This window comes from Agelaius tricolor, unplaced genomic scaffold (genome assembly GCF_023055355.1).
Source record: "Agelaius tricolor isolate 1412-34295 unplaced genomic scaffold, bAgeTri1.0.p SCAF_19, whole genome shotgun sequence".
Taxonomy (NCBI): Eukaryota; Metazoa; Chordata; class Aves; order Passeriformes; family Icteridae; genus Agelaius; species Agelaius tricolor.
Window position 1 is genome coordinate 13,400,351 of NW_027269279.1, and position 26,601 is coordinate 13,426,951.

The following is a 26,601-nucleotide window of genomic DNA, read 5'->3' on the forward strand; positions in this document are numbered from 1 at the left end:
CCTCTGCTGGGCTCTAATCCACTTCTAAAGCTTATTCCAAAAGTAACAGGGAGGAGGAAAAAAACCAATTACAAACGCACTGAAAGGAGATCATTCCCAGCGCCAGCACAGATCCCGACACCCTGGGTGATGGGAGGGGAACACAGCCACACCCTGGACCTGCTGGGCACATCTCTGTGGGGACACTGACTTTGTGCAGAGCTCCCAGCTCCCTTTCAGCAGGATGGTCTCTGCTGCACTCACAAAGACATTGGTTGAAGCTCCCTTTAAAATAGATAAAATAAATTGCTCCAATAAATTGGTAGCAATTTATTTCACTTCCAAACTGCTGTGCAGACATAGGCATGGCACTGCCCACACTGCAGCCTCTGTGCCACACTGCAGCCAAGAGCCACAGCTGGCACCCCCAGGAAAACCAGGGCTGTGCAGTGTGAGCCCTTGGGACAGGGACAGCCCCCAGAGGGGCTGGGAGAAGGCAGCTCCCTCACAGGTGGGCACTGGGCTGTGCAGGATGATGGGAGCCTCTGGAGACACTCTGGAGTCACTGGAGATGTTCTGAGTGTCCCCTCAGAGCAAATCCCCCAGGGAGGACCATCACAAAGCCAATGGAAGGCTCTGTGCACTGAGTCTCACACAAACACCCTCTGCATCCTGTTCTGCTTTCATGGCTCTTTCCTGTAGGAAAACCAAAACCTGTCCCTTTGGATGACCTGGGTGGGACTAGGCTGATCCTGCTCCCACAGAACACACACAGGCACTGCTCCACACTCATTTTTCTGGGGCAGCCCAGACCCCCAGCTCTCTCTGAGGTCTCTCTTTGGAGCTTTCCATAACCTCCAGTGGACACTGACAAAAACACATTTAGCAATACCCATCTTTAAATGTTGCATTGCCTGCCCTCCCTGCCTGTAAAATCTTAATTCATTTGTTCCTGTGAGAACAGGCTCTGTGGTTTCTCATGCTCATGAGATCAAACAATATGCTCAATTTTCTCTTTTAGTCTCATTCTCCTCATGCCTCAGATCCAGCACAAGCCCATGAATTATTTTTATTAACCTTACATCACCAGAGCTGGTTCTGTCAAATACTCTCAGTTCTGGGTCCCTTTCAGGTTTCAGTGTCTTCTTCCACAGGGTCAGTGGTACTGTGAATCACCTCCACCCACTCTGGAGATGTGCATCAGGTCCTTTACCCTGATAGTCTTGGCTTTCAGCTATTCCAGAGGAATTTCCAGGGTATTTGCATCCAGCTGGAGCTGGCCAGTCTTGTCAGAGTTCTATACATTATTATTATTATTATTATTATTATTATTATTATTATTATTATTATTATTATTATTATTATTATTATTATTATTATTATTATAATATAGTAATAGTAATAATAATATGTATCTGCACCTTCTGAGCCCTACAGTCTGTCTCAGAGCCTTGCCAGCCACAGCAGCCCAAGTGCTCAGGGGAAGGGGAAGAGAGCAGCAGGACAAACCCACTCCACCTGTCCTTTACAGACTCCTCAATTCTTCCTTTCCCTCTGCTGCATTCATACCTTGAAGGCAGCTCTTCTCTGTGCAGATGTCTCAGCCTTCAATTACTGCATTATCTCTGTGACCATTTCCTTGTGCTTGAGGCACCTTCCCTGATTTCTACACAGGTAGAAAAATCCATTGCTTTTCAACTCATTTTCCTCTTGTTGATGTGCATTACCAAGTCCTTTCATCCTTCCCCAAGTCTCAGCTTCCCTTGCTGTTTTGCTGGGGATTGAAGCACAGCTGTCTGCCCACCATCCCTGAGAGTTTTTCTGTGTCCAGACTATTTTTTGTGCTCTCACCCACTCCCAACACAACAGGAGGGTGAGGGCTGGCCGCCCACACCTGCAGGAAGAGCCCTTCTCCCTGCAGAGCACAGAACTGAGTCAGCACAACCAAACTAAGACAGCAGTGTCTTAAATCTACAGGCCTGAAAGCAATTTTTTGGCCATGATTTTTAACATCCTGTGCTTGCCAGAATGTGCCCTGTTACAAGCTTGCTCTGTCTTTAGGCTCTAGGTCTTGCTGCCCGCTATTCAGACAGAAAAGCAATTACACAGCCCCATTACTGTGACAGTTAAAGAGATTCAGCCATTGTTCTTCTTGGACAATTCACACTGATTCCAACCCCTCCTGCCTGGCCCCTTAGCATAAATAAGCCTTCTCTGCAAAATGTTATCACCTCCACTTGTATGGAGACAGGCAGGGCAGGCAATCAGACACACAGTGAAAAATTAGCCTTTAAATCCATGTTGCATTCTGTCTACTCTTCATTAAACTGGTTTTTTTTCTCTTGAACACATATTCTCGAGCTCTAAGACCCAATACCAGACCAAATTACTTACTTTCCTTTTCTCTCTTAACTACAGGCATTACATTTGCTATTTTCCAGCCATGCCTGGGTCCAGAGTCATTAGTATCACACTCATTCAAGGGCCATGCTGGCTGCTGGGCATCCATCCTGCCTGTGTCCTGAGGGCCTCAGAGCCTGGCACAGGCTGCCTCCCCCTGTCACCTCCCAGAGCAGATGTCTGGTCAGAAGTGTGAGGACAACAATATTTTTTTCCAGCCTCAGGCAATCTGCAGTTTGCACTGATTGATTGCATTAAATAAGCAACCTATTAATGTGCCCCCTGCTGTGGCTCCAGTTGGCAGAGCAGATTCTTCAGCAGAGAAGTTGTGTTAAACAGAGGGTCCTGATGCACACTGCTCATGGAATCACAGAATAATTTCAGCTGGAAAGAGCCTCTGGAGGTCAGCTTGTCCAACCCCTCTGATCAGACAGAATTCCAGTAAAAAAAAACCTGAATAATAAACTCTGTGCTGCAAAAACGAAACCAGTGCAATTAAAACAAACTTCTAACAACAAAAACAACAGCAACATTTTAAAAATAATAAAAGAACTTAATTTACATCTGCATCAGTGGATAAAGAAGATAAATGGCAAACTTTTTGTAGCACTGGTTTGGAGGGCTCTTTGCTGTGGTTAGTTCTACATGCATCACCAATTCATTTGTCAGCCTTCTCATTAATATCTCTAATGCATAATTGCAGTCAAAGTCACTCATTGAACCATGCATTTTATGACCTCAAGGGTTACCCCTTCATACTGTTAATAATAATATCCCTGCATAATGCAAATGCTTTATGCAAAACAAGTCCACCAGCTCTTCTGCTTCATGACTTAAAATACAGCACAGCAAGTTTTAGGCAACTGTCTGCATCTTTATATCAATTACAGGCATCATCTGGCCTGAATTGTGAGTCACAGGGGTTTGGGCAGTGCCATTAATTACCAGTAATGCCTTCTCCATTAGTCCTCCCTAAAAGGCTGCTCCACATGATGTGTTCTCTATATATTTATACAGCCACTGCCCCTGGCACACTCCATTTCAACCTGACTTCAGTAATTTTCACAATAAACCTACAATCTTTGTTTTCCAAGGTGAAAGTGCCTCCTGAGACCCTTTTCCATTTTTCCTATCCATTCATTTCTGTAAAAGTTTCCATTTCTTTTCCACACAGACCTCTCCCCTCCTCAGAGTCTGACAGGGTAACAAATGCCCAATAAATCATCTCTGGGCACTTATCCCCAGCCCACAGGCAGGTGACAACAGTGCAGATGTCCTGAGGGCCTTGATGCTGCTCCCCCAGGAGCACAGGTGACACTGGGACACCTCAAAGGGCTCACACAAGGACAGGACACTGATCCTCCCCAGCCCTGCCCTGAGAAATGCAGACCATAGCTCCTTGCCATTTTATAATGAAGAGTAAATTATCTGAGTGGCCCAAAGAGAGTGATTAAAATACACATCAATGCCTTGCTGGGTCAGTGGGTTTGGATCAGATCTCCCATTTTGTGTTAATATTCAGATACGTTACTACCCCAGAGAGATGAATAATAGTGGCAATTCAATTTCTCTGACAATATTAAACATAATGAAAAGTCATACTATCATCCTACATCCTTCCCCATGAATTCTGGCCACAGACAGATCTCCTGTTGGTAATGGAAATGTCACTTTGATTCATCTGTTCACCAAGGAATCCTTACCAAACAATTTCCAGTATCCAGCAAGCCATCCCAAAACATTCCTTTGGAAACAAGCCAGAACTGACATTCTCTGTAAATTAGTTTTTACCACTGTTTAGGCTCAGACCATAGCAGGAAGCTTTGCTACTCACTCTATTTTTAGCAGTGTCTCCAGCATACCAGGAAAGAGGTGGATCATAGGACTTCTGCTAATCTGCAAATCTGAAATTATAGTTGAGAGATGGAATTTATTATTACACAGCTCAATGACAACAACAGAGATGACCTTTCTGCAATGCCAGAAGTTTTATCCATGCTGATCTGTGCCTTTAATCAGGGGGAAGGGAGGGTACAGGCTATTATGTGCCAAAGGAAAAACTTTTTCCCTATGAGGACAGTTAAGTATTAAAACAGATTGCCCAGAGAGGCTCTGCATCCTCCATCCCTAGAAGTTTTCAGGCCAAACTGCTTGAAGCTCTGTGTAACCCAGTCTGACTTCTGTAAGGTTAAAAAAAAGAGGAGTGTAATTGCAGAAAGCAGCCAGGGAAACCTTTGATGAATGGGAGCACAGAGCCAGGAATAATAAGAGGCAGGAACAGCCCCACTGGGGCATTCCAGGGCTGAGCCCCTCCATGTCCCAGCCCCCTGGGCTGGCCAGAGCATCCTCCTGCTCTGCTGGGGCTCCCTTGGCCCCTGGCCTTTCTGATGAGACATAAAAGCTGTTTCTTGCTCGAGATGAAAGTCCTCTCCCCAGCTTGTTTCACACAGAAACCTCTGTTGTGGCAGCCACCTCACGCTGTCAGGCAGAAGAGAATTCTCAGTGAAAGAGATAAAAGGGCTCAGCTGTCCTGGCTCACTGTATTTACCACAGGATCCTTCTCTTTCTCCAGCACAATGGTCCCCCTGGGTGAGCAGTCATTTCCCTGAGACCTTCCCAGCCACAGCAGCTCCCTCTGTGCTCCCTGGCCCTGCTGCTGACCACCCTTGCTCTGCAGCCCAGCATTTGCCTCACATCTGCTCCAGCTCAAACACATCTGGAGACCATTTCAGGGATAGAGTCTGGAGACCAGTTCAGTCCATAATTCCCAGCTGGGCTCACACTCTCAGGAGGCAGCAGCTGAGTTCCAGTCTCTTCCTGGCCCTTATGATGGGTCTGAGGTGCAGTGTCCAGACCCAAAACTCCCCCTCCCACTGCTCCCACCCCGGGCTCCTCCAGGGCCACAAGACTTTCAGGTTATAAATGCTCTTTGCTGAGAAGGAGACTTGGCTATTTCTAGCACTTTCACCTCCACGTGCTTAGCCCAGAACAATGTTCTGTCAAAAACCAGGGTGAAGCTCCTTTCCCAGTTAGATCCAGATAAGCTGAGGAAAACAAGCAATGGAGCTCTGAAACAACAAATGCCATGATCCCCACCAGCACTGCTGCATTTCACCTCCTCCATGCAGGCAGCACTTTCCCTGAGGCACACATCTGCTCCTGTCCCCTGTTTTTATCCTCCCCAGGCTCCATTCCATGTACCTCCTGCACAAGCAGGACCTTACCTCAGCTGCCACACTGCTGCCAACAAAATCCTGTCATTCTTTCATGTGCTGTTTCACTCCATCATTCTTTTGGATATTTTATTTTACAGTTGGCTGAGAGACCTGCCTGCTTTTGTAAGTGAGGAGTTATGAATGCTCTGGTCTGGCTGACAAGGTGGTGATCAGTCACAGGCTGGACTCAATGATCTTGGAGGTCTTTCCCATTCCTAATGTTTCTGTGATATGTTAGAGGGAGGAGTTCAGGTGAGCTAATTCTACCTGTCTGATATATTTCCTTGGATTTATAGTCCCCAAAATGTCCATTCTCTTTCCAGAAACTGCACAAAGTCTGGGCATTTTTGGAAGTCCCATGAGCAGCAGGACAGAGTCAAGTTGATTTTAGTCACACCCAAAGAGACCTTGAGCAAGCTGAAAGCTAAAGGCAGGATCTCTCTGTGGTCTCACTGCATAATTGAGACCTTCCAGAAATAACCAGGACACCTGGGGAGAGCAGCTCACAGGTCATGTGCTTTTCCTCTCCTAATTACAGCCAGAGCAGTGAGCCATGGGTGGAGGCTCATGGGGTGTTGGAAGCAATATTATTCCAGGCTGGGAAACTCCTACCCTGCTGCTCCTTGGGATGCTCAGTCCTCTCCTTCAGGCAGCAGCTCAGGAAGGGAACACCAGAGAGATGTCAGCCTGATTTCCCCCTTCTCCAGGAATTTCTAGGTCAGTAAGAAGGAAGTCACCAATTGCAAGTGTTTCCTTTTGGGCCCAGATCTTTAACACTGCAGCACTTCACAGGGTCCTGAGCCAGGGTGAAGGGAACTGATGCTGTCAGACAAGGGTGGAAAATTGATCTCTTCCCAGCAAGATTTAGAGGGCAGTTGGACAAGGAATTACTCCAGCTGGGCACTGGGTCCCCATCTCTCAGCTCTTCCTGCAGCTTGGAGATTCACTCTATAATTGCTTTCTTAGTCCACATTTTATCCTCAGCTGACAGAATTCCATTAGGGTGATACAAGCAGTGTGATAAAGGGATGTTTGTGTCTCACATGGGCTCTAAGTCATTTCTCAGCAAACAAGCAAATAGTCACAGCAATGGGCAAAGAGGCCCCTGAGCCAGGAAGTCCCTCCCTGCCTGGGCTCTGACCAGCAGGGCCAGCCCACAGAGGAGGCAGACACAGCAAACACCCTCACAGGGCTCCCTCTCTGCTCCTCACACGAGACACCCCCAAAATGAACAGTTCTGCTACAGCAGTTGTGGGCACACAACAGCCCAGCAAGAACACAGCCCTGCCATCCCCAGAAATAGCATTTTAGCTGTATAGCTAACCTTAGTAGCCACTTTCTGTGAATTTCTAATAGCACCCCACACAAACAGGAGCCACAGTGCCGTGACACAGGAGTGGGGGACACCCAGATCTGAGAGCAAGTGCCCTTCCTATGGAAATGTAAGAAATTAAACTAATCCTGCAGCACATCTGAGCATGTGTGTCTGGAGAGTGGAACAGGGTGGTCACACCAGCAAGGCAAACAGTGACTCTGAGCAGCATTTTCAGAATGGTTTTGGCAGACAAATTGACCTTCTAATGATGAAACAGCTAAAGGATAGTCATGATGGGAAAAAAGCTAAAAGGGAACCCAGGATGGTGCAGGGTGCAGTTTCAGTACCTGGTGAAGGACAATGGTGAAGCCATCACCACGTGGTGTCTGTTGTAATTCACATTTCTTGAAGAATGTTGGATGAGATTTGGCTGCTTCAGTGACTTTGAGCAGAAGAGCAGCTCCTGTTGGAGCTCAGCCTCCTGGATGAGCAGCCCTGGAACACAGAGGGCAGCCCAAGGCACCCTAGACAAGGTTTGGGCTCCTAGCAGTGGATGCTGTGGAGCTGCATCCAGCAGGGAGGACAGCAGAGAGCAGGAGGGAAAGGGGAATGCTTCTCTCACAGTCAGTCAAAGGAAAGCTGACTTCATCCCCTGCATGTGGCAGAGCCCAGCTGTCAATACAGCCCTTCAAGTGTGCTCCTGCCTGACTTCTGCTGGGAACTGAGCATTTCCTGGAAACTTCAGAAAGCTTCAAGACTCCATTCAACCTCCTTCATGCACTGCTCTCCCCCTCAGAGCTGGGCAGCAGCTCCTGTTTCTGGCCATTGCAGGGTGTTCCAAGACCCCAGCCCAGTCCCTCAAGGGCACTGTCAGTGCCACAGCCCTGGTGTGGCAGGGCTGGGCATGCCCAGGGGAGTGACACAGCAGGGACAGGGCACAAGTGCAGCAGGAGCAGGAGATTTTACAGAGAGCAGCACCACCTGAGCAGGATGCTGCAGTGCAATTCATGGCCCAGGGCAGCCCAAGCCATGAGCAGGGCTCAGTTTCATTCAGCTGCTGGATGTAGCTCCCATGGATGTGTCCTGACTCAGGAATGCACAGGTTTCCATGTGTTCTGGGCTGCCTTTCACACCCTGCACCACTGCTTGCTCCCTTCTCCATGGACAGGTGCCTCTCCCTGCTGTTTAAATGTTCCTGGATTAAAGCACAAAGAGGCAGAAATTGAAAAGTTGCAGGCTTTCCCAGGCATCTCAGATTACACAGTGAACACTGACAAAAATATCTCTTTCCAGATCTAAAAGTAGGCAGCCTGGCATGTACTTCCTCACAGATTATTTCTTTATCCTCTGCCCTTCTCAATGTCACTGTGGGACAAACAAATTGATTTCTGTTATCTTGATCCAAGCCCTTTAAATCCAACCACAACAGGTAAAGGTGAGAAACTATAGCATAAAAGTCTTTGCAGGGCCCAGATATTGAAATTGGGTGAAACTTTATTAATTTACATCAATATCTTCAGCAAGAATTCCTAAGAATCCTTCCTTTTCCTTTGCTGTATTTTGGACAATGTCAAATGATGTTACTGGGCACATCCTTGCTGAATTCCTCCTGATGAAACCGTGCCTGACATTGACTCAAGAGCTCTGTGGGGATTTTCTTGATTGCATGTTTACTCTTCCTCTTGTCCCTCCTGTAAATGCCAGTCTGACATGAATGTACTTGTGAGGAGTTAGTTAAAAAAAAAGGTGAAAAATTGAATAAACTGGTTTTTTTTAACCCTAATTCACTGAAGAAATGAGTCAAGTGTCTATGTTTGAGTGTATAGGGCTGACTAGGACTCTTAATTATCTTTGGTTATATAAAGGGTCATCACATCTCAGCTCCAATTAGGAGGGCAAACACTGACAGCTCCTACCCCACAGAGATGAATGAAGTATTTTCTAAACATTCTGCTGCTCTCTAGAATGACAGCCTGGAACCAAGGAGTCCATGAGGCTGTGCCTTGGTGGTTTTTGGCATCCCAGACAGCAGGCTGGCAAACCCTTCTTTCACACACAGACACTGCAGGGGAGGATGTTCCACAGCTTGACAATCTTTTAAAATATTTTCAAGACTATCGTGGTCTTTCCACACAATGTGGCAGCTGTGGGGAATCTGAATGGGTCCAAGGGAGCTGGGAGAGGATGGAAATGTTGAAGCCACTGCACTCTGTGGCAGATGCCAGCCCAGCTGCACTGGATACAGATTTCCAGGGGCAGAAGGTGTTGAAAATTGGCTGCAGTCACCAATTGAGGTGAGGAAGACTTGGTGGCAGGGAAATATAGAGAAAACTGTGACCCATCAGAGCTTGATGAAATAGTTTGCAATAATTTCCAAAACTGGAGCATCAGGGTTGAAAAATCATTAGCCCACCATGGAAGACTTGAGATGCTCCAGACAGATCCAGAGCAGACAGGTGAGCACAGGAAATCCTCTCCCCCTCTTACCTTTTCAGATCAATAAGAGAGATGCTGTTCAGTGCCAGCAAACAGCAGGTTTCATTTCTCTGCACATCCAATGCAATTTTCTCAGAAGAACAAACAATGTGACAGGCCCCATCCCATCCAGAGGCTGCCTACATGACAAATCTGAGATTGTGCCTCAAGCCTTGAAAACCTTGCTACAACCTCTCCCCTTCCAAACACAGACATTTATATCTGCTCTGAGCCCTTCCAGTACCCCTCCTCTCAGCTCCTCCTCTTTTTCATTTGGAGTTGCCTGTTATATGATCTGGAGCAAAAATTAGCACTTGGTTTTTTGGTAGAATCACACCAGAAACAAATGAGGGGAGAGTTCTCAGAACAAGAGGGTTCTATAGTCAGTGCAGCTTGGGAAGAGCCCTTAAACAAAGTACAATGTACTCACACACACTATTTTCCATTTAAAAGTAAGGTAGTTTGTATTTAGTACAAAATAAATTCTTTTGCTCCATCAGTACACAGAAACCTGGGAAATGCATTGGTATCTTTTGTCCTTTCAGCTCAGGCAACAGCAGTGAAGTTTTAATAAGCAAATATACAAGATATTACACTCCTGACAGGGCAGAAAGGAAGCAGCACAGTTTGATTCCAAATTGAGCTGCACCACTATCTCTGGTTTAGATGAAAAAGCACATCCTGACTTCAGCATTCAGTTCTCTCTGGAAACAATCACAGAATCACAGCAATGAGCAAGTTCTAAATGAGAATCCATGGAAGAGATTTACAGGTTGTCACAAACACCAAGTTTTCAGGGAACAGTACATTTGCATAGCAAATCCTGCAGCATATTTACTTGCTTAGAGTTTTTATTTAAATGACTACATGTGCAGGGTATTTTTGTTTAAAAATGTACTTCTCTCCTTACCTTCAGCTAATTAAAAGGCATTTACCATTTCTCAGAAGTGATGATCTGTTGCTGGCAACATCTGTTTAGTGCAGCACAGAGGCATGGCCTCCTTGTTCATAAAAATTCAGGCAAAATAGGAGGAAAAAACATTGCTCTGTAGCAGGAGAACTCTGAAGGATGTGCAGAGCGCCTGTCAATGGCACTCCAGGCAAAACACCTTACTTGATTTTTCCATGGTAGTGAAATGATGAAAGAAATAATTATTTCACTGCAAAACATGAAAAGGTGACAGCTGAAATGCACTTATTAAACCTTGATAAAGCCACTTCCTGATCTCTACTTCCTAAAAGCATCCATCACATTTCTGCAAGCCCAGTGCAACCTGTCTAGGTGTCAGAAACAGTGGCAGCTCCTGCAGACAGCCCTGGCACCAAAACATGCCCAGAGACAGACAGCTAAAGAGTATTTCCTCTAATAAGTGCATTTCCCTGAGAACTATTTACAGGCATCAGAAATAAAGCAACACCTCCTTCCAGTGAGGATCTTTGTGATCATCCAGCTAGGATTTAAGAATAAAAGCTTTAGAAATAATCTAAAAACCTGTGGACAATCCTGCTTAACCCAAGTTCTCAGTACTTGGCAGAACAGTTGTCAGCAGAAAGGTTCTCACTCTCTCCTTTATGTTCCTTCTTCCCTGGATTTTCAATTAAGAGATAAGGGGGAAAATTCAGACAGATCATGACAAAAAAAAAAAACCCCAGGAAACTGAATTCATGCTTCAGATTTCATTCTGAAAAAAAATTCCTGTAGCATATAAAACTGCCTCTCACAAGAGGAGGTGGTTCAGCAGCAGCAGCAGCAGGCATAGAAAATCTTCCATTTGGATATGCATGTTTTGGAGATCTGGAGTGCAGTTCCTTAGGGCTGGATGCATCCAGGACTGTCCTTGTTATCTTTTCCTCCTCTGCAGCCCTTTCTCGTTGATGCAGGTTTTGGGGCGCAGAGCTGTTGAGGAAAATGAGGGGCAGCTTTAGGACTAACAGTGAAGCCATGGAGTAAAATGAGGAACAAAAATGCCCATTTCTCTTTCCACCCCAGAATGAAGCAGAGCTACCCTTCTCAGTGGTGCCAGCTTTTCCACAGTCCCATGGAATTCCTTTCCTGTGCAAGCTGCTCTGAATTCAGGGTTGGCACTGTCCTGAGTAGGAGGCTGGACCCTCCCTCAGGAAGGGAACCCCCTGAGGTCTCCTCCAACCCAAATCATTCCATAACTGTGTTATCAACACCCTCTGTGGCTGGTACCAGCCAGGACTGCAGAGGGGACATGGGGCAGAGGGCAACAGGCACCCTCAGCTGGTGACTCCAGAGGCTCTGTGTCCTCAGTGCTGGAAAAGATGTGATGGCCATGGCAATGACAGCTGTTCTTCACTGGACAGGTCTGCTCTGGAAGCCAGGATGCCAGTCCAGGGGGCACAGAGATGTCCAGGATACTTTTGACAAGTATTGTTCAATATAATAACTTTCAAGCTATTTTTTCATAGGCAATGGTATTTCAAATCCTTCTCCTACAGAACTGTTATTAAAAGCCATCAAATAATACCTGTAACACTTTCTAGAGAACTAATTGGAGAAAGTGTCATGCTCAGGAGAGAAAACCAATCATGAATATACCAGCTTGGCTGAGAATTTGAGATGTATTTAGGGAGCTATTCTGAGTAATTTACAATGAATGACTGGTACTCTTCAGACTATAAATACAATCTAGTCTTTCTCCTTGGGAAAAAAGAGAGGTTGTCTTTTTAATTATCACTTTGTAAGCAAAAAGACCAACCAGAAAGACAGTGGGAGGAATAGAGTCAACAGGGCTCCCCCCTTGTTACACTCACTGTGGTTCTGGGTCTGCTCAAGAGCCACCAGCAGCTGATTCTCAGACACATCTGAACCATCTCTGAAGCTGCTTAAAAGGCCAGTGGGGATGCAAAGAGCTTTTTATTACAAAAGCTTTTTATTCCAAAAGCTATCAATGAACCTGCACAATTAACAGCCATTTCCAATTTCTCTTCAGCCAGTTTCTTTGCTGAGGATTTCTGCAGTTGTGGTGCTGTGAGCCACAACCACATCATCCCTTTTCAGATTTAGATACAGAGCAGAAACCCACCAGATGATGAAATTTGCAGTTTGTCTTTTTATGACAGAAAAAGCAGAGCTAAATATACATTAAGACTTCCCACTTTTCCCAGTTTAGGGCTATAACAATGCTCATTATCCACACTGTGTCTGCAGGAATTGAGCAGAAGAAAAATGTGGAAGGCAGAACTCACCCGGATCAGCCACAACTTGTTTCTTTTTGCTGCTGGTGACAATCTCATTTTCATTCATCATTCGTACATCCTGATCCCCCACATGATTGCTGAAAAGATTGAAATCAGTACAAGGGCCAAAATCATCAACATTGGGGAAAATTATGAGAGTTATTATAAGTGAAAATTATGGACAAGGATACCAAAGAAGGGATGTTTGGAGTCCTGCAAGCTCAACAGCTCCACAGCACAGCCACACCACACAGGGTTACCCACCCAGGAATTATCCTGTCCTCATCCACCTGAAGGATTTCCTGCCAGTTTTAATTAGTGGCATTCATTCAGGCACACATTCAAATATAAATATCATATTCACTCTACAATTTTCCAGCCTGCCTACACAGCTTGAACCACAAAGCAAAGAGAGATTTTAAATCAGAGCACAAAGGGGGTATAAAAATCCTCATATGGAACTTCCACACTGCTTTCTAATTCTGAAAGAGCACTATTTGAAACTTTTCTGAACTAAACAAAATTCATTTACTGTGACAAGTTTTGCTTGCAGGCTTTTTAAAAAGCTTGCAGGCTTTTTTTTTTTTGCTTGCAAAATTTTAACCATTTCTTTTTGGGGAAAAAAGTAATAACTTCAAAGGTAAATTAAAATAAACAAATTACATGAAAAAACATGAGCTGAATTGAAAGGTAAGGAAAACATCACTATTAAAATCTCCCTTTCACATAGACAAAAAAAAACCATTTGTGCCTTTGCAAGAAAAGAAAAATGGCTTGCACAAAATGGTTTTCTATTTCTGAAGAAAAACTTAATGTCCCTCAAACTGTCAGAGTGAAGCAGAAGAGCCAATAATGAAGCAAACCAAAACTTAAACTATTGATGATAATATCAGACTCAAGTTCAGGTTCATAAAATCCTCAACAGTGCCATGTGAAAGAGAACAGGCCAGCATCACAAACAGCATCCAAAAGCTCCAGAGCATTTTGAAAATGAAGGGATATTATCCAGCATGTCTTCCATTGCTGCTGGAGTACCCTGTACTTTAGCAGGGTGGGAGGTGAAAAAAAAGAGAAAAGATGATTGCAGAGCAGGCTGGGAAGAAAGAGGAATAAAAATTCCTGCCCAGGAGTGTGGAGGAGAAGAGGCTCAGCATGTTCTCAGCTGGAAAAGAGACCATGCAGTGTCCGTGACCCCAAAAACTCCTCTTTAAAGTAGATCAAAGGACATATGTCTTATAAATATGTGCAAAGGAAGTTATGTAAAAAAGGTCTGTGATTACACCTGGTGATTCCCTGGTTTCAATAAAATAATTTTACTCATAGAAAGATCTGAAGCTGAGGAAAGTAAAGGTTCATTTCCCATCCTCCTGTTTTTTCTATCCCACTGAAAATTTTCTCAAAACTTTCATTTCCTCAAGGCGTTTTCATTTCAGTGACTTTTTCACTTTGAGAAATTGCTCACCTCCAATTTTTACCATGACAACACAGCCACTCACACAAAAACACAAGTCCAACACAACACATCCAAACAATAATCATTTATTTAACCTCTGGCAGGAGCAGTGGCCAACAGCCAATGCTTCAGGGAAACACAAGAAAACAAACCCTGCAAGCAAATGTGAACTTCTGTCTTTATTCAGAGCATCTCATGTCCCTTCTGCTTATTTCTAAATGTTTGAATATCCTTCTGGGGGATCACACACCATTTATCCATGCAAAACTTCCCTTTTTTTTCCAAGTGATGCATGTGCAAAACCCTCTATTTGTCAGCTGTCCAACATGTAAGAAAGTGTTCATTTCTATAAGCTTTCATTTTTTCACTTTTCAATCTCATTTAAAATAAATTATTCTTTCAAATCTTTACTTTCCTTGCCAGGGACTGTTTTTTAGATCCTACCAATCCTGACCTTCTAAATGTAAGTGCATTTTTCACTGCATTTCATCACATTCTCCATGAGACTGCCAACTTAGTGGTTTTAAAGCATCATTCCCCCAAATGCAATTCATTTCTCATTTTAGAAGTTCATTATTTTAGACTGTTTATAAAATAGTAGAATTCTGGCTTCTTAATTAGCATTTGTGTCAAATCAGAGGAGGTTATTTTCTTTAATTTTGATGCTTGGTTTTTTCATGAACTTTCTATTTTTTCCCCCTCTATGTAATAACACTGGGATTTATTAATCCTTCTCTAATAAAGTCCAACTTTTTAATTTTGTGTTTACAGCCTTTCATGAAACCAGCTGTAAACATAAATCACGAACACCAGGAAGTGCTAAAAGATGCTTGCAAACAAATCTGGTAATTTGATCCTCACATCTAAAAATCTCCTTATTCCTCCTTAAGTGAGGCCAGGGATGCTCTGGAAGGGAATTTTCCTCAGCAAACTGCTGACATCAGTCCCATCAAACCAGTTTTTAAAGGCAAGATTCTTTGTGCCAAGGCAGAGCCAGCCCCATACCTGATAACAGCTCTCCTCTCCTGGTGGCAAATCCTCTCATCATCCGTGAAGAGGATGGTGTGGTGGGGCACCACAGGGTCACACGTGGGGAGGATGCCTGACACCACATGGCTCACCATGTCCAGAATCCCATTGTACACCAGCAGATCATCGACCAGAAGCTACAAACAGTGAAGAAATAAACCAAAAAATCCATCAAGAAATCAGGCCTTGCTTTCAGCATTGTCTCTAAAAAAGCATTTTGCCCTATTTGTTTCAGAAATCCAGTCATTAATTTAGCTTTTGTCCCTTCAAACTTCCATTTCTCTCTATTTGCTGCTGGAGTTTGAATTTTTTTTTTCCTCCCTAAGTTTTTTAACTTGTCACTGATGTTTTTTAATGCAGCTTTCAAGTAGGTAATTAAAAATGTATTTCGTGTTTTACATAATTGCCATTCTATTCATTGGAGTGAATCACTCTTAAATCTAGGAATTAATGAATTTCACCTCACTTCAGCTGTCTAAAACTTGGGTTTGTAGCTCAAACTACTCTTCCAGGCCTACTCTACAGTCAGTGGAAAAAGGCAAGTGTTATCCTTGTCTTAAGACAATTATCTAAGACAAAAATCAGATCAAGTTTTCTTTCCCTGGACAAAAAAAGGAAGGACAGATGACTGGCATAGATTAGTCATTTTAATATTAAATGCAAAGTTAAATAAGATGAATCCCATCCTTTGAGATTACATGGAATCACACTTCAACAAACTGTGAGAACACGTTCAGAATGGAGGCAGCTGACTCACCAGGACATACAAAATGCACAGGAAAATTACTTACACCAAACTCCTTCACACCTCTCTGAGGTGTCTTGGCATAATTCCATAACTTGATCATTGACACAGTGGTAGGTACATCAAAAATGACATATACCCTATTCACCTGCAAAAGAGAATTAATTTCTATTTAACAGCACAAAGTCCCCAAAGAAATTGAATTCTCATGCATGTTACATCAAAAGAGGTTCATATTTAAAGAAATATAGCTGGAGGACAGATAACTGATGCTGAGGATGGAAGTTCAGCTATCATCCCTGCTGATAATTCCCAGATGTTGGCTCTGCCCCACAGCTGCTCTCAAAAGCACAGAAGATAAAATCTGGAGCATTCTTGTCATCCTGGACTGCCTGGAACTTGGAGGAGGGGGAGAGAGACACTTTTAATGAGTATTTCATAAACCAAATACAGATATGTCCTTAGGGCTAAGAGAAGCTGGTGCCTCTTCTTTCTGTTCTATTCTGCACAGAGACAATTTCCAAGGGATGGAGCGCCAGGACAAGGGGGAATGGCTCCCACTGCCAGAGGGCAGGGATGGATGGGATATTGGGAATTAGGAATTGTTCCCTGGGAGGGTGGGCAGGCCCTGGCACAGGGTGCTCAGAGCAGCTGGGGCTGCCCCTGCATCCCTGGAAGTGTCCAAGGCCAGGCTGGGCAGGGCTTGGAGCAACTTGGGATGGTGGAAGATGTCCCTGCCTGTGGCACAGGGTTGGAACTCAATGATTTTTAAGTTATTTTCCAACCTAAACCACTCTATGAATCCATGATTTTATTCTATTCCATTCCATTTCATCTCTCTCTACCAAATATGAATGAAATCCACTTTTTTATTTGCAAGACTAAAATCTCCCCTGCATGCCCTGAAAGCTATTGCAGAAATTTTACCTTTTTTTTTGTGTGAGTTATACTACCAGGAATTTAGAGACAATCCTCCAGATGCTTGCTAAACAATTACTGCTGGAGGTATTATTCATCTGCCTTTCAGTGACGTTAATGTCAAGATGGTAAGACCAAAGATTAGGCAGGCAGGAAACCAATCTTGCCTGTTACAGTTAATTCCATGCTTTTCCTTTTATGAGCCACTATATCAACTTCAGATCAACATATCTTAAGCTTTATCTTTAGCATCCTCTGAAGTTTTAATCCTTTGATGTACTAGAGAAGATACTGTAGGTTATATTAAATCATTATGCTGGGTTGTTGTTTTTTTTTTTACTGAAGAAAGAAAGGTAGATTGGATCAATAGAAATGTTTGCATCTGTGATTTTCCATGAGACCACTGGAGCATTGTCTCCAACAACAACTGTTAATCCCACAGCAAATGATATATTTGATTAAAAATCCATTCAAACAAAAGAATAAAATGACAATCAGTTACAGGAGAACAAACAATTCAAATTCTGCTTATGTAAGAAATGAAAGTGAAAAACAGGAAACCACTTTCAAAATTAAAAAGGAAAAGCCATTTAGGAAGGAAAAGAAAGGCTATAATACCAATTCCCTTCAAGCTTTTGAAGCTTCCAACACATCAAAGAGTTAAAGCAGCTTTCCAGGCAGCCTGCACTGAGGATGGGAGCATTCACAAGCTCTGGTTCAGCAGCCCAGCTCCAGAGGCTGAGCATCAATAGCTGATTGCTCCATCCAGCACCTTCCAGCTCAACAACCATCCCAGGGAGAGGGAGGAGGCAAAAGTACTCTGTGGATCTTACAGAGGTGTAATTTGCTACACTTCAAGGACAGAAAACACCATTAAATGGCTTCTGCCTCCTGCATTTCACACATTATCAATTTACCCTTTAATACTGGTATTTTGTGCTCTTCTGCAGTACTTTGGTGTCAGGCAGAACAACACAAAGAGAGAGAATTCCAGAGCTTGTTATTTTCCTTTTTCCCAAGTGAAAGAGTCTCTGCAAGCATGTCTTTTGTAAGGACATGAGCACACTCAGATGGTTGTCAAATCAATCAGTCATCCTGTTCTAAGAGACATTGAGCATCCCATCAAATTGCCAGGATTCAAGATCTGGGATCTGCACAGAGGAGCCTCAAGCCTCACACAGACCTTCCACTTCCCTAGGAAATGCAAGCACTCACTATTCCCAAGTATACTTAAAAGCTTTACCTTAATTATAGCCCTTCATTACAACACATCATGATATAAATTAACAATTCCTTACTTTTAATATTCTAATTAATAACTGCAACATCTGGAGTGAGGAGTTCACCAACACAGTAAGTGATAACTTTCCACATGTCAGGTTTATATTTCGCTTTCTTTTTAAATCCATTCTCTTATAAGAAATAAAATCACCTTAATTATGTCCATTACAGGCCCCTAAAAAAAAGGGGGGCTTTCCCAAAACAAGGTCAGAAATCATCTAGGTTGATCTACTTTTCTTTTTTAGATTTTTGATATCCCAGCTATTAAACATGAGACTTCTAAAAGGGCTGAATCATCTGTGGCCTTAGGACATGAAACACTAAATCTGCCATCCCTAATCTACAAATTTGAATTCAACATAGATAATGAGATTTAAAAATAATTTCTCACCGCCGGAACAACATTCATTGTATTTTGTAAAAATGAACTGAAAAGCACCAGAAAGGTGTTTATTGCACAGAACTCCTTCATCAGTATTTTTGTCACAGTGACTCAAAACCATCTCTGGAAAATCTTCTGCTGTTGCCCCATGGAGAGAGGAAATGACAAACCTGGGAACCTCCATTGCTGCTGCCTGTGCTGCGCAGAGAGGCTGCAATAAAAACAACTTCTAAAAAGCAGGATTTAGCATCTGCTACTAAAATCAAATTTAGCTCTGAATTCTATATGCTTCCTTTTCCCTCCATGCTTCCAATTGCATCCCCACACATGACTAGAAGAGAATGGAAAGGGAAAATGTACCAAACCAGGAAGAACTGGTGCCAGCCACATGTGCCTGCCATCCGTGGTGTCGTTCACTCTGTCAATCAGCTTGTCTGGAGTCCGGATGTCTCCAGATACATCATCTAAAATGTTGACACTATCTGGAAAAGCAGCAATATCTGAAAAAAAAAACTTTAAGCAGAAATAACCTAAAAATGGATATTTTAGAAACACCAGATTTAAAAGTCTATGCTGTTCCCAACTCCTTGAATGAGTTTTCACCACTACAGCAGTACTCCCAGGAATGCATAGCTGAGGAACTTGGAGCACATATTTAAAAGCAGGACAACCCTTAGATATTCTGGAATTTCAATTTTTTTTTTTAATAGGAATCAAGTAACTAGCTGCATTTAATTTATTCTCAAATATGTACTTATGACTTCATCAATAAAGTTCCATTAGCAGGAAGAGGCACTTCCCAGCTTTTTGGTAACAAAGTCCCATATTTTTATCATAAACTTGTGCAAATTCCTCATATAAAACCTATCTCAAGAAGAGTGTCTTTGCAGGAGGCAGTCATCAGTCAAACTAGGTTTTGCTTGAGTTTCTCAAGGTTTGTGGTAAAAATCAGGAACTGTAATAAAACCTTTTTTCATTTCTTTGAAAGGGAAAGATTAAACCCCCATTGAAGAGGCAACCAGATTTTCTCTGTAAGAGAACATTTACATTAAAAACATGGGAAGAAACGTAGATGGATGGCACTGGCTTCAGAATTATGAATCCTAAGCAATCCAGTTTGAGGGACATTAATTTCCCCCTGTCCTGCTTTCTAAAAGTCTGTAAGTATTCATAAAGAATTGAAGGAATGACACAGTAATGCCTCAAGTGTTTAAGAAAAGCTTGATTTAGTTGTGAATTATCACATTAAATATTGCACTAAGACAAATATGCTCTTTTGGGATCCTAATACATCCCATACACAACTGCACAGGCAGGAAAGCTGCTCATTCAAAAGCAGCTGAGGGTTCTTTACCTGCCACAGTTTTGCACTGTAGAGCTGAACCAGGTCAGTTAAAGATCCCTGGTTCTTAAAGACAATTTGTTACCACTTCTCAATTTCAACATGTTTCTTGTCCATTATAAATGTTGCAAGTTCAGGGCGTATCATACAAGATACAAATCAAAATAGCACTTGGGGAAAAGCCTTTATTTCATGGAATTCCCTATTTATTAGGCAGTGAGGATCCTTAGAGACAAACAATTCCTGCAGCATTTGTGCTATTTATTCTTTCCAAGAGGCTAATAAATGTTCTTTCCATGTACCTGAACTATGTCAGCTGTATGTTGGGTATGAAGCTTTCAGCTCTTAGAAGACTTTAGCTGGTACAGAGCAAAAGTGCAACCTTGATGAACATCAATCTTCCCAACACACCCCACATTCCCTCTGTTGGATATCCAGGGAACACTGAATCAAATTCAAACTCTCAGCCCTGATCTTCATCACTGCATTGGGTGTCTAGAACAGCCTAAATCTCCAGAACGAGAGTTATGAAAAATTTCTTTCTTGAGGCACAATGAAAGATTCCATTAAAAAAAATAAAAAAGCACTGAATCCAGTCTTTTCATATGAATTTATAGCTCAGCAAACCTTCTGCTCCTTCCCCACCACAGAAGAAATGTCAAGAGCAGAAAATACCACACCCTTCTCAAGCCTTCCCTTCTCTAACTTTGTCCTGCTTTGTTGGTGCATCCCATTGAGAGAAAAACCATTCTGGAAATACACTGAATCCATCAAAACATATGGAAAAGAGCTTCATCACCAAAACACAGAGAAATAGAAGCCCAGTTCATCCCATAGGACAAGCTGGCAATGTGCAGTGATGCCCTGTGAGGATTTGCCAGGGAGTAAAGTGCACCAGCAGGGCCAGGGGTGCTTGCTGTGCAAAGGATACTGTTTTCAGTCAGTAAGATTTGCTCTCCGTGCTCATTGAACAGCTCCAGCCCATTCAAACCAATGTAGTAGGGATCACCCCAACTCGTCAGGAGCTGGAACTGGAAAATAACTACAAAGCAAAAGGCTATTAAGGAAAATATCAGAACAGAAGCTTTGTCCTAACAGACTGTTTATTCTTCAGTTTGAAAAATTGTTGTGCAGCCCACAATGTCAGACACTCTTATTTGCAGCTCAGGAGAAAAAGCTACCAGAGGATCTGAGAACAGGCCACATATTCATATATGATGTTTCACTGAATTTATTCTTAAGCCATATTTATGGAAGCCTTTCTCATATTCTTGGTATCTGGTTAATATCTTAAAGCATCTGAAATTGTTGGATTTATAAAGCTCAGGACTCCTAACCACGGTATGTAACTCTAAAATATTCCACATGACAGGGAAGGATACAACCACAGGGCATTAATGGTGCTTCATAGTCCATACTGGCTTGTTCCAGTGTCCTTGAAGCATTCCTGCCAAAAAAACCCAAAAAAACCAAAACAAAACAAGGCAAAACAGGTTTTTAATGTACCCTTGGCTCATTCAGAATAAACCCAAAGAATTAAACCTCCACAGACACCACCCCAACACCTCCACCTGTGATGCTGGACCAGACTCAGAGCTCAGAGCAATTTGGTCAGGGTAAAAACCAAGTGAAGCTCTGCTCTAAGTGCTCCATGTTTTCATCCAGGAGCTTCCCACAGGCAGCTCCAACAGGGAATGTGAAATTACACTGCAACAGTGAAGAGAAATCCTGTGGTTCAGACAACAAAGACAGGCTGGTTTACCTCCTGTGGACTTTAGGAGCTGGCTGGGGCTGTAGATAGTCAAGAAAGAGAATTTCTTGAGCAAAGTCAAAGTGGCAGTTGCCTGGTCCCTTGCGGATGAGGAAGCCCTCCAGGGGGGAGATGCTGTGCCCATCCAGCACCACATGGACCACCTTAGCCTGGTTTAAAAGAGCAAAACATCAGATTACCTGATATTCCATGACATGACCTCCATTAAAATAATTGCAAACAATTCCATTCACTGCAGAGACTGAATAATTTCACTCAGCTGTATTTATTTCATTCCTCTAGAGTGAGGACTACACTTCCTTTGGCAAAAGAAAGCTGCAATCCATAGTGGCCATGTCCATCACTGACATGAATGGGGATGGCAGAGGTGAGGATTTGGGGGGAAAAATACTAAAAAAAGTATTGACAGATCCTTTAATTACTGCATGGCACTAGATCTCAGCAGACTGAAGCCTCCCTTCTTCCCAGAGTGCTCAAGCACTGACCCAGGCTGCCCAGGGAAGTGGTGGAGATGCCATCCCTGGAGGGATTTCAGAGGTGTAGATGAGGCAGGGACCCTGGGGACATGGGTCAGTGCTGGCCTTGGCAGTGTCAGGTTTGCAGTTTGACATGCTGACCTTACAGCTCTTTCCCAACCTAAACCATCCTCTGATTGCTGAGCCTGCAGCAATATTTACACACATCAAGAGAATGGGAAGCTCTCAGTCAGGGATCTGAGGAGACATCAGGCACCTGAATTCTCTGCTAAGGCAGCTGGGACTGCCCAGCCTGGCTGGGGGCACCCTTCCAGAAATCCCACAGCTGCTGCTCTCTCCAGAGCAGATTTTGGTGTTTCTGTTGCAATTACAGCAGCCTGTGTTTCAGCAGTTCTATTTATCTTTGTGGCAGGTGGCACTTGGCCTTCTCCAGGATCACACAAACTCCTCTGCCAAGCAGTGCTGTGTGTAACCTCAGGGCATATGAATAAAGAAAAGGTGCCTGTACCAGAGACAATTGAGCTGTGGCCACCTCAGAGATGCAAGCACACCTTATCCAACCTATGGAGATTAAAGTGAATAATTCAGGCACATTTATTCAGGTGATGCAGGAGTCCTGGCCCCTTCACCCTCCCTCAGCAGCACCATGTGGAGCTGTATGCACAATCCCAGGTGCAGAACAATTCAACCAGGCTCCAACAATTAATCACTGCACCTTGCTCTCTAATTTGTTAAATATAACTTAATGTTCATCACAAGCAGCATTTACTGCCCTGGGTCTCTCACCAAGTACCAGTTTGTGCTAGACTGGAGGAGGGGCTCAGTTAATTTCCATGAAGATTAATTAGGAGGGAATGTTTGTATCACTAGCAAGTGTGGAGAAATAACTATTTCTGGCTTTATCTTCAATACACTTGGGATCAAATAAAGGAAACATCTTTTTCATATGAGAAACTCTTCTGCATGCTGTTTTCCAGCTGAATAAGTCTGCCAGGCTAAGGAGAGGAAGTGAGAAATCCACTGAAATCCACTTTGCTGAACGGAAACACGTAGTGAATGGGAAGTCTGGAGAGTCAGAGATGGAATCTTACCTATTACACCACAGCTGCTTATATTTATGTGCCCTTTACAGCCCTCATTTCTAAGTAATTCTCATCATCTGAGAAGGCACTCAGCCGTCACATATTGCATTTTACAAATGGCATAACAAAGCTCTCACAAGGTGATTTTTCACAGAGCTGCAAATAGCACCCAAGCCTTCATTCTGACAGTCACTGCCATTACCCTCTCACACTAAAGCTGTGAATAGAATCCCCCAGCCTGCAGCTGCCTAACAAATCATCCCATCTCACACCCAGGGACTGGCTCCTACAAGGAGCAGCAATACTTCAAGAGACAGATGTCAGGATGGCCTGGGTTTACAGCCTAAAACCTCCTTTCCTGTGGCCCAGTGGACCTTGCATCTTTTGTTTTCCACATAATTTATTTTATCCTTCTCCAAGACTGCAGGTGTGGGCTCCTCCTTTAAGTGGTAACCACTGACTCTCATGGGACTTGCAGTATTCATGCAGGTAGACACCTGTATCAGACTCAATTCTTTTTATCACCTAGCCAAGTAAACTGCTAAAAATACACCTTTCTTCTTTTTTTTTTCTTGGTTTGGCCTCCAGAGACCAAATTCCATGTTAGATTTTAGAGATTTAATAAGCACTGCTCAGCCACAACTAAAATATCACTAAGTTACCAACAAAACACAGCTCCTGGGAAGAAAATTAACTCTATCCCAGCTGAAATCAGGACATAAATGGCACTAAAAGCCCTCATTTGCATGTTTTGATGGTAAATGCTCAAAATGCTCCAGAACCCTCCCATGTGTCAAACATGCTGGGCAAATGTGATGGAGCACAAAATCAGGGCCCTCTGTTCAGATCTCTGCATCAGCTGGGATTTAATGAAGATCATTTTTGCCCTGTCTCCAGTTTAATTTGTGCCAACATTGTTGTTCTTATTTATTGCCTGAATTTGGACACTGAGAATGCAACAGTTGCCTTTTGGGTGGAAAATCTGGGGACAGGTGGATTCCTAAACTTTCTGTGCAATGAGCAGCAACCTCTGGTTAGTTATAATTATCATTACAAGTGTTATCATGACATGTGTAAGTACAGCAGGGGAAGCAGGGACAGCCAAACTCAGAGTGAAAAGCTGTAAAATTATCTCCATCAGGTATCAATTGGTAATCCCAACAATTTAGTATGGAAAAAAAATATAAAGCAGGCAATTTGCAAATAAGAGAGGATTTATGTTAATTTTAGCTAAATTATTATTTAGCTAAATTAGCTAAAATTAAAAAATTAAAAATTATTTAGCTAAATTAATTTAGCTAAACTGCTTGAAGGTGGCAACTTTCTATTTATTAAATATTAATATTTCAAAAGACTCTTCTTGGAAAAGGCAGTACTGAGTGAGTGGCCTTCTGAACCTGAACTAAACAGAATTTCTTTGTAAAAGTTTCCCTCATATCATTCCCAGCATTTCAGGAAATACAGAATCATACAGTAGGTCTAAATACAAGATATTGAGAGGATACCAGTTCAGAATCATATATCCTGAAAATAATATGTGCTATTGTATGTGTCTCTTAGAAAAATCAGCTATGAAGAGTTCTTTAAAGCATCTCTGGGTTTTTTTTTTTTACTATCTGCTGTTTGTGGAGACAGGAATGCATTATACCTGCCACAAAATTCAGCCTCAGACAATCTAGAAAGATTTATGGGGTTCCATTAAGGCAGCTATATTCATTCATCACAGTACCAATTTTCCAATGCACTGCTGTATATTTTTGCTGGCAGTGCTCCTTTTCTTTTACTTACCCCTCTGTAGGTATCCTCTGGAGATTTATTATAGTTCCAAAAGCGAAGCCCTGCAATACTTTCAGTTTTATCAAAATGGATTGTGAGCAGATGATCTTCTCCAAAAGAGAAGGGAATGAGCCACATATGGTCATCCTCCACTGTGATATTAGTGCCATCTATTAACCTACAAAGAGAAAAGTCCATTAGCTGCACAAAGGGAAAAGCTGGCTTCTCTCATCAAAGGCAGGGACTTTCCTAAGGTTCATTTTATCCTGGATGCCACTTCCAGCTTCCAGGGCTTCTCCTGCCCTTGTGCATGCAATTAAAAGCACAGAAAACATCAAAAATAGCATGCAAGTATTGAACTAAAGGCAGTGGAGGGAGAACAAAAAAACCACTATTTTCTTTAGTTGGGTCTGTTTAAGGAAAAACAGCAAAATCTTTAGGTTTTCCCTGTGTGAACAGGACAGGCAAAGGGAAGCTCAAGTGCCTTTGCAGCAAAGTGGCTGAAGGCAGAGCCAAAGGCAGGCACAATGGAATTCCTGAATTCCCACACCCACAGCAGTGGATCTGGCACCCTGCAGGGTGTTTCTATGCCAACCCAACCTGCTGGATCTGAGGAGGAGCTGGATGGCAGCTGGATAACCCTGAGCAGGACCTGGGACTGCTCACATCCCTCATGGCCACAATTAGCCACATCCCTGCTATTTTACAAAGCTTCCAACCAGCAGGACAATGTCTTTTTATGGCAGCACAGGCTTCAGGCTGACTAAATAAAGTTAAATCTGCTCTTTTCTGACATTATATTCTTCTACCACAAACTGTGCCATATGAAGATGGAGTAAAGGAGAATATGAATTAATTTTCCACTGTAATTACTTTGGTACACTGCCAAAAAAGTAAGTTTATACTTACTATTTATTTAAAAGTTTAATGGAAGAATGAGTGCCAGACTTCGCAATTCCTTAAAGAAAAAGATTTGAATAATAACTCTTTCACAGAGGAACTGATTAGGGAGTCCATGAGAGAAGAGATAATTCTTGATTTGGTCTTGAATAGTACATGGGACTTATTCCAAATGCCACAGTTGAGAGCACTGCAATGTACTCAAATTCAACATGCTTGCAGGAATGCCCAGAGCCAAAAGAGCCTCTATTTCTTGTGCCCAAAAAAGTTCTCCAGCAAAACAATCAAGAATGTAAAAAAATAAAATAAAAATTAAAAAATATAACCCACTTACTAAGAAAGATGTTAGAAAGAAGGAGGACTTGAAAACTCAAAGGCAGCCTGGCTCAGTAGCAGGATAAACAAAGTTATTATGGGCCATCTTTCAGCAAAATTCATGATGAAAAAAGCCCTAAATTGATAGACTCATAAACTCTGGAAGGTTAAATGCGTACACACGGGCCAAAAAAAGAGACTGAAGGCTAGCAAGCAAAAGATACAATAAATAAAATCCCTCAAATACATCAGGGGCAGAAATCTTGGCAGAAATTCTGTAGGATCAACATATCACTAGGCTGCAAAAGGAGCATTCAGAGAGAAGGCACCAATAAAAAAGGTCAATGAATTTTTTGCATCTGGGTCCATGAGGTGGGGTCTGCAGAGACTCCCCCAGCAGAATCTGCTCAGCACAGGGAAGATTCTAGATCAGCAACTGCCTACAGAGGAGATTTCCATACAAGATGGCAGAAGGAACAAGGAATTACACACAAGTAAGGTTGATATCTGCATTACTCAGATTAGCAGAAATTACAAATGGAG

General features: G+C 42.8%; 1 protein-coding gene across 14 annotated transcripts in view; it reads right to left on the reverse strand.

The window, feature by feature from the left end:
* Positions 1-9,822: 9,822 nt before the first annotated feature.
* KATNIP (katanin interacting protein) overlaps positions 9,823-26,601 on the reverse strand; it is a 56,860-nt gene continuing 40,081 nt past the window's right edge. For all 14 annotated transcript variants that reach the window (XM_071444329.1, XM_071444327.1, XM_071444334.1 and 11 more), the window contains 9 exons: positions 24,856-25,021; positions 21,501-21,658; positions 21,121-21,185; positions 20,670-20,780; positions 18,757-18,896; positions 15,862-15,963; positions 15,047-15,207; positions 12,598-12,686; positions 9,823-11,281 (listed from right to left, as the gene is read on the reverse strand). In XM_071444329.1, coding sequence (XP_071300430.1) covers positions 11,226-11,281; positions 12,598-12,686; positions 15,047-15,207; positions 15,862-15,963; positions 18,757-18,896; positions 20,670-20,780; positions 21,121-21,185; positions 21,501-21,658; positions 24,856-25,021 — 1,048 coding nt within the window. In that variant the 3' untranslated portion in view covers positions 9,823-11,225. The remainder of the gene's footprint in view (positions 11,282-12,597; positions 12,687-15,046; positions 15,208-15,861; positions 15,964-18,756; positions 18,897-20,669; positions 20,781-21,120; positions 21,186-21,500; positions 21,659-24,855; positions 25,022-26,601) is intronic.